This window comes from Microtus pennsylvanicus, chromosome 12, assembly GCF_037038515.1.
Source record: "Microtus pennsylvanicus isolate mMicPen1 chromosome 12, mMicPen1.hap1, whole genome shotgun sequence".
Lineage (NCBI taxonomy): Eukaryota > Metazoa > Chordata > Mammalia > Rodentia > Cricetidae > Microtus > Microtus pennsylvanicus.
In genome coordinates, this window is record NC_134590.1 from 91049609 (window position 1) to 91058464 (window position 8856).

The 8856-nt window shown below is 40.8% G+C and overlaps 1 protein-coding gene across 2 annotated transcripts in view; it reads right to left on the minus strand.

Annotated features, from left to right (window-relative positions):
• Adgre1 (adhesion G protein-coupled receptor E1) overlaps positions 1-6608 on the minus strand; it is a 98956-nt gene extending 92348 nt beyond the window's left edge. The window contains exon 1 of one of the 2 annotated variants that reach the window (XM_075942540.1): positions 6506-6608. In XM_075942540.1, the coding sequence (XP_075798655.1) occupies positions 6506-6536 (31 nt within the window). In that variant the 5' untranslated portion in view covers positions 6537-6608. The remainder of the gene's footprint in view (positions 1-6505) is intronic. The other variant, XM_075942538.1, reaches the window with a different exon arrangement.
• Positions 6609-8856: the final 2248 nt, after the last annotated feature.

Consider the following 8856-nt stretch of genomic DNA (forward strand, 5'->3'; position numbering starts at 1 on the left):
AACCAACAGAATACAAGAGATAAAGAATCTCAAACGCTGCAGATACTATAGAGGAAATAGACACATTGGTCAAAGAAAACATTAAATCCAACAAATTCTTAACACAAAACATCCAGAAAATTTTGGTCACCATGAAAAGATCAAACCTAAGAATAATAGAAGGAGAAGAAGGAAAAGAACGCCAGCTCAAAGGCACATAAAATATATTCAACAAAATTATAGAAGAAAACTTTCCCAACCTAAAGAAGGATATCCGTATGAAGGTGCAAGAAGCATACAGAACACTAAATAGACTGGATCAAAAAAAAAACTCCTTGCCATATAATAATCAAAACACAAAACATACAGAATAAAGAAAGAATATTTAGAGCTGCAAAGGAAAAAGGTCAAGTAACATATAAAGATAAGCCTATCAGAATTACACCTGACTTCTCAATGGAAACCATGAAATCCAGAAGGTCCTAGATAGATTGCTGCAGACACTAAGGGGCCATAGATACAAGCCCAGACTACTATTACCTAGCAAAGCTTTCATTCACAGTTGATGGAGAAAACAAGATATTCAATGACAAAAACAGATTTAAAGAATACGTATTCACAAATCCAGCCTTACAGAAAGAACTAGAAAGAAAACCTCAACCCAAAGAAGCTAACTACACCCACAATAACACAGACATCTGACAACCCCCCACAAGCATAACCCAAAGAAGGAAAATACACAAACACTGCTACCAAAAAATAACCAGAGTTAACAACCACTGGTAATTAATATTGCTTAATATTAATGAACTCAATTCACCTATAAAAAGACATAGACTAAGAGAATGGATATAAAAACAGGGTCCAGCATTCTGTTGTTTACAAGAAACACACCTCAACCTCAAAGACAGACACTACCTCAGAGTAAAGGGCTGGGAAAAGGTTTCCCAATCAAATGGACCTACGAAACAAGAGAATGTGACTATCCTAATGTCTAACAACATTGATTTCAAACTGAAATCAATCAGAAGAGATGGAGAAGGACACTTTATACTCATAACAGGAACAATTCATCACAATGAAGTCCCAATCCTGAATATCTATTCCCCTAATACAAGAGCACCCACATATGCAAAAAAAATTACTAAAACTTAAATCGCACATCAAACCCCACACACTAATAGCAGAAGATCTCAACACTCCAATGGACATGTCTACCAGACAGAAACTTAACAGAGAAATAAGAGAACTAACAGATGTAATGAATCAAATGAAACATCTATAGAACATTCCACCCAAACAAAAAAGAATATACCTTCATCTCAGCACCTCATGAAACCATCTTTAAAAATGATCACATACTCGGTAACAAAGCAAACATCCACAGATACAAAAAAAAATTGCAGTAACCCCATTTGTCTTATCAGATGACCATGGAGTAAAGTAGAGTTAAACAACAATACTACTCCCATAAAGCCAACAAACTCATGGAAATTGAACAGTCAACTACTGAACCACTCCTGGGTCAAGGAAGAAATAAAGAAAGAAATTAAAATCTTCCTTGAATTCAATAAGAATGAAGGTACAATATATCCAAATCTATGGACACTATGAAATCAGTGCTAAGAGGAAAGTTCATAGCACCAAGTGCCCACATAAAGAAAATGGAGAAAGCTCACATTAGCAACCTAACACCACACCTGAAAGCTCTAGAAAAAAAAAGAAGCAGACTTACCCAGGAGGAGTAGAAGACAGAAAATAATCAAATTGAGGGCTGAAATCAACAAAATAGAAACACAAAAACAATACAAAAAACAATGAAACAGCTGGTTCTTTGAGAAAATCAACAAGATTGATAAACCCTTAACCAAACTAATCAAAAGGCAGAGAGAAAACATCCAAATCAGCAAAATAAGAAATGAAAAGGGGGACATAACAATGGACACTAAGGAAATTCAGAGAAGTATTAGGTCCTACTACAAAAACCTGTACTCCACAAAATCGGAAAATGTAAAAGAAATGGACTTTTTTTTAGATACCAAAATTAAATCAAGACGAGGTGAGCAATTTAAATAGACCTGTAAGCTACAAGGAGAAAGAAGCTATCATTAAAAAAAAAAAAAAAAAAAAAAACCTCCCAACCAAAAAAAGCCCAGGACTGGATGGTTTTAGTACAGAATTCTACCAGAACTCTCAAAAAAAGCTAACACCTATATGCCTCAAAGTGTTTTACATAATAAAAACAAAAGGAACTTTGCTAACTCTTTTTATGAGGCTACAGTTACCCTGATACCAAAACCGCACAAAGACTCAACCAAGAAAAAGAATTACAGACCAGTCTCACTCATGAACATCGATGCAAAAATTTTCAATAAAATTCTGGCAAACCGAATCCAAGAACACATCAAAAAAATCATCCATCATGATCAAGTAGGCTTCATCCCAGAGATGTAGGGCTGGTTTAACATACAAAAATCTATCAATGTAATCCATCATATAAATAAAGTGAAAGTAAAAAAACATATGATCATTTCATTAGATACTGAAAAACCGTTTGACAAAATTTAATACCCCTTCATGATAAAGGTCTTGGAGAGGTTAGGGATACAAGGATCATATCTACATATAAAAAAGCAATATACAGCAAGCCAACAACTAACATCAAATTAAATGGAGAGAACTCAAAGTGATTCCACTAAAATCAGAAACAAGACAAGGCTGTCCATTCTCTCCATATCTCTTCAACATTGTTCTTGAAGTTTTAGCAATAGCAATAAGACAGCATAAGGAGATCAGGGGGATTCAAATTGGAAAGGAAGAAGTCAAACTTTCGTTATTTGCAGATGATATGATAGTGTACATAAGTGACTCAAAAAACTCTACCAGAGAGCCCCTATAGTTGATAAATACCTTCAGTGATGTGTCAGGATACAAGATCAACTTAAAAAAATCTGTAGCCCTCCTATACACAAAATATAAAAAACGGTGAGAGGGAAATCAGAGAAACATCACCTTTCACAACAGCCACAAATAACATAAAATAACCTATTTAACAAGAACTTTAAGTCTTTGAAGAAATAAATTGAAGAAGATACCAAAAAAATGGAAAGATCTCCCATGCTCCTGGATAGGAAGGATCAACATAGTAAAAATGGCAACCTATCAAAAGCAATCTATAGATTCAGTGCAATTCCCATCAAAATCCCAACACAATTCTTCACAGACATTGAAAGAACAATTATCAACTTCATATGGAAAAACAAAAACCCAGGATAGCCAAAACAATTCCGTACAATAAAGGAACTGCCGGAGGCATCACCATCCCTGACATAAGCTCTTTTACAGAGCTATGGTAATGAAAACAGCTTGGTATTGGCATAAAAACAGAGATGTTAACCAATGGAATTGAATTGAAGACCCTGATATTAATCCACACACCTATGAACACCTGATTTTTGACAAAGAAGCTAAAATTATACAATGGAAAAAAGAACGTATCTTCAACAAATGGTGCTGGCATAACTGGATGTCAACCTGTAGAAGAAAGAAAATAGATCCATATCTATTGCCATGTACAAAACTTAAGTCCAAACGGATTAAAGACCTCAATATAAATCTGACCACACTGAGCCTAATAGAAAAGAAAGTGGGAGGTACACTTGAAAATATTGGCATAAGAGACCACTTCCTACATATAACCCTAGTAGCACAGACAATAAGAGCAACAATGAATAAATGGGACCTCCTGAAACTGAGAAGCTTCTGTAAAGCAAAGGATACAGCCAATAAGACAAAAAGGCAGCCTACTGAATGGGAGAAGATCTTCACCAACCCCACATCAGACAAAGGACTGATCTCCAAAATATATAAAGAACTCAAGAAATTAGACATTAAAATTCTAAATAACCCAATTAAAAAATTGTGTACTGAACTAAACAGATAATTCTTAACAGAAGAATTTCAATGGCCAAAGGATCCTTAGCTATCAGGGAAATGCAAATCAAAACAACTCTAAGATACCATTTTACACCTGTCAGAATGGCTAAAATCAAAAACACCAATGATAACCTATGCTGGAGAGGATGTGGAGTAAGGGAAACTCTCATCCATTGCTGGTGGGAATGCAAACTCGTGCAACCACTTTGGAAATCAATGTGGTGGTTTCTCAGAAAACTGATAATCAACCTACCTCAGGATCCAGCAATACCACTCTTGGGAATATAGCCAAAAGATGCTCAATCATACTACAAAAGCATTTTTCAGCTATGTTCCTTAGCAGCATTATTTGTAATAGCCAGAACCTGGAAACAACCTAGATGCCCCTCAACTGAAGAATGGATAAAGACAGTGTGGCACATCTACACACTCAGCAGTAAAAAACAATGACATCTTGAGTTTTGCATGCAAAATGATGGAAGTAACCCAGATCCCCCCCAAAAAAAAACAAATATGGTATGTACTCATTCATAAGTGGATACTAGCCATAAACAAAGGACATTGAGCCTATAGTTCATGATCCTAGAGAAGCTAAGTAATAAGGTGGACTCAAAGTAAAACATATATAGACCCACTTGGAAATTGGAAACAGACAAGATCATCAGACAAAATTTGGGAGCATGAAGGCAGGGGATAGAAGGAAGGGGAGAAGAGGAGGGTTGTGGAGAACTTGATGGAATGAGGTAGTCAAGATGGACTAAGGACAGATATGAGAGCAAGGAAAGAGATATCCTGATTGAGGGAGCCTTTATGGGGTTAACAAGAAACCTGGCTCTAGAAAAATGCCGAGGAACCCACAAGGATGTCCCCAGCTAAGACCCTAAGCAATAGAGGAAAGAAAGGGTGTCTGAACTGGCCTTACCCTGTAGTCAGACTGATGATTATCTTAAATATCACCATAGAACCTTCATCCAACAACAGATGGAAAGAGAGGCAGAGACCCACATCAGAGCCCTGGACTGAGCTCCCAAGATCCAGTTGAAGAGTGGGAGGAGTGAGAGTGTGAGCAAGGAGGTCAAGACTATGAGGGTTCACCCACTGAGACGTTTGCCTGAGCTAAGGAAGCTCACCAACTCCACCTGGACTTGGAGTGAAAGAACATGGGAACAAACTAGTCCCTCTGAATGTGGTTGACAGTTGGGGCAGACTGAGGATCCACTGATAGTGACACTGGGATTCGTCTCTACTGCATGTACCAGCTTCTTGGGATCCTTTTCTCTTTGGATGTATACCTTACCCAACCTAGATGTAGTAGGAAGGGCCTTGGACTTTCCATAGGATTGGAAGGGGGTGGGGTGGGAGGGTGGATGGAGTGGGAGGGAGCTGGGAGGAGGGGAAGGAGTGGGAATTTGAATTGGTATTTTTTATTTAAAAATATTAAATAAAAAGATTTTTAAAAACAAGTTGCTAGAGAGACATTAGATTAGACAGACACCCATCCAGACAGTAGGTAGAATACTGACCACACAAGCACAAGAAGCTGATTTCAGATCTCCAGAAAGCATGCAAATTTATCCATGATGCGTGTCTATAATCCCAGCATACCTATAGCAAGATTGGAGGCAGAGACCACACAATCCCCAGAAGCCCAAGAGCCACCTAGCCTGGTGTACAAAAAGACTCTTTTTTGGCAGGGTAAGAGGTATGGACTAACACCCGAAGTTGTCTTCTGACCTCTAGAGTCATGTGTGTGCACACATGTGCACATGCACGCACACACATATTTTTTAACATTTGGGGTTTTTAATTATTTCTTCACCAGTAACACTTGGAGCACTGAAAAAAGTTATTCCAACTTTCCATGACTTTGTCCCCCACCTCATCTCTAACATGGGAAATCTGTGTCTCTCATTTGTTTCCCATCTTTCTATTTAAATCAACAACAAAAAAAAACTCTTGCAAACATGCAAGAAAACCAGAGAAGTAGAAGATCATGCAGTGAGATAGTCTGGTGCCTGAAACAAAAGCAACAGGAGCCAGGAAAGAAGTTTATAGCATCATTCTTGGGTTTTTAACATAGATTCTGGGATCAAATTCAGGTCTTAAATGTACACAGCAGGCACTTTTCACACTGAGCTGTTGCCCAAGCCCAGCAAGTTACCTCCTTCACCTCCCCAGTTCTGCTCTACAAGATGAGGCTGATAAGGGTTTCATGAAGATGAAGGGCTATGCAATGGTAAAGAAATGGTTGTCATAGCTCTGTGGGTTTCTGTTGCCCTTGCACTATCCTGAGGGACCTGGATGCACACACAGGAGCCCCATGTTTGCTCAGGGCTGCGTTGTGGCTAGACCTGAGACTACTCACAGACACACACATACCAAACACATACATACCAGATCCAGGAAGACCTAGCCTGGGCTTCCCTGAGTCAAGGAATTTTACCAAAAGGTAGGACTTCGCTGTGTGCAACAGACCTGGGACAGTAGCCTATGGGTTGGACCCCTCCAAGGCTGTGCCTTCTCCCTGATAATTCATTTCCAGCCCACACCTCAGCCATCCCTCCCTTGCCCCATTCAACTTCACACTCACCCCAAAAGAGGAGCAGCCAGAAGCCCCACATCGTACCGTGGCGGTCATTCGGTGTAGAGGGCCTTCCCTTTAAAAGCTTGTTTTGTGAAGAAGGGAAGGGGTGGAGCCAGGGTTGCTCAATGCAGTCAGACAGAGCCCCAGCAGCTTTCTGCTGAGTTGCCACCACCAGAGGTACAGCCTGGCAATCCCCTATTTTCTCCCTTAAATCTGGCTAGTGCACACTTTCCTCCCTCTCTTCCTCCCTCTGCCCTCCCACTTACTCTCCTCTTCCCCCTCCTCCCCTTCTCACCCTCCTTCCCTCTCTTTCCTTCTTTGTTTTTTCTCCACCACCATTTATCTCCCACATCTCATCCCCTTCCTCCATTGCACCAACCAAGTCAGATTGCATGTGTTGCTCAAAGGGAGGCCAATTTCAGCCTTCAAGATCTCAAAGCCACCCTCACAGTCATGTGGCATCGCATGCCATGATCCGTGGGCTTGCTGCCAAGAAAATTCTATTCTGTCATTATGTCAACCTCACAGAATACACACACCACACCACACACCACACACACAGAGACCACATGCCACACCACAATACACACACCACACACACACATATACACACCACATCACACACACCACACCACACATACTACATACATACACACCACACCACACATACATACAGACCACACACACTACACACATACACCATACACACCACATCACACACACCACACCACACACACATATATACACCACACCACACACACACAGACCACATGCCAAACTACAATACACACACCACATATATACAGACCACACACACTACACATATACACACCACATCACACACATACACACCATACACATACCACACCACACATATACATGCCACATTACAATACACATGCCACACATACATACAGACCACACACACTATATACATACACACCACACATACATACAGACCACACACACTATATACATACAGACCACACACACTATATACATACACACCACACATACATACAGACCACACACACTATATACATACACACCACACATACATACAGACCACACACACTATATACATACACACCACACATACATACAGACCACACACACTATATACATACACACCACACATACATACAGACCACACACACTATATACATACACACCACACATACATACAGACCACACACACTATATACATACACACCACACATACATACAGACCACACACACTATATACATACACACCACACATACATACAGACCACACACACTATATACATACACACCACACATACATACAGACCACACATACACATCATATCACACACATACACACAACACACATACCACACACTATTCACACAGACCACATGCCACACCACAATATACATAACCACACAACACAGATACCACACCATACATACATACATACAGACCACACACACTACACACACACACCACATCACACATACAACAGACCACACACACTACACACATACACACCACACCACACATACAACAGACCATGCACACTACACACATACACCATACACACCACACATACAACAGACCACACACACTACACACCACAGCACACCACACACACATACGCACCACTCCACATCACACCTCCCATAGCAACCACTGCAGTCCGTCCTTAGCCCCCAACACATGTGTAAACACCACCTCAGAAATGCGGAAGCCAAGTCAAGAGTTAGCTGGGGTCTCCTAGCTATAAGTCCTGACAAATGTCTCGTCCAAAGTAGCTTGTCAGAAAAAATGACCCCACAATAAACCAATTGGGGAGCAGTGAGAGGAGGAAGGTAAAGAGCCGGGAATGGGTGCTCTCAAACTGGCCTGTGGCAGGCAGAGCTTACCCTCTGGCAGTTCATGGTTGGTGGGGGAGAGGCGGTTTTCTTAAGTGAAGTAGCCATCAGTAAGGTGTCCAGTCCTGAAAATAACCCCATGCCCACTGGAATGCCATCAATCTCAATGATATTCACTGAGTCACCAAAAGAAGGAATAAAAATAGAAGGGGGACTCAGTGAGAAGAGGAGGAGGAGGACTTGGAAGGAAGAGGAGGACTCAGTGGGAAGAGGAGGAGGATTTGGTGGGAAGAGGAGGACTCAGTGGGAAGAGGAAGAGGATTTGGTGGGAAGAGGAGGACTCAGTGGGAAGAGGAAGAGGATTTGGTGGGAAGAGGAAGACTCAGTGGGAAGAGGAGGAGGATTTGGTGGGAAGAGGAGGACTCAGTGGGAAGAGGAGGAGGACTTGGAAGGAAGAGGAGGACTCAGTGGGAAGAGGAAGAGGATTTGGTGGGAAGAGGAGGACTCAGTGGGAAGAGGAAG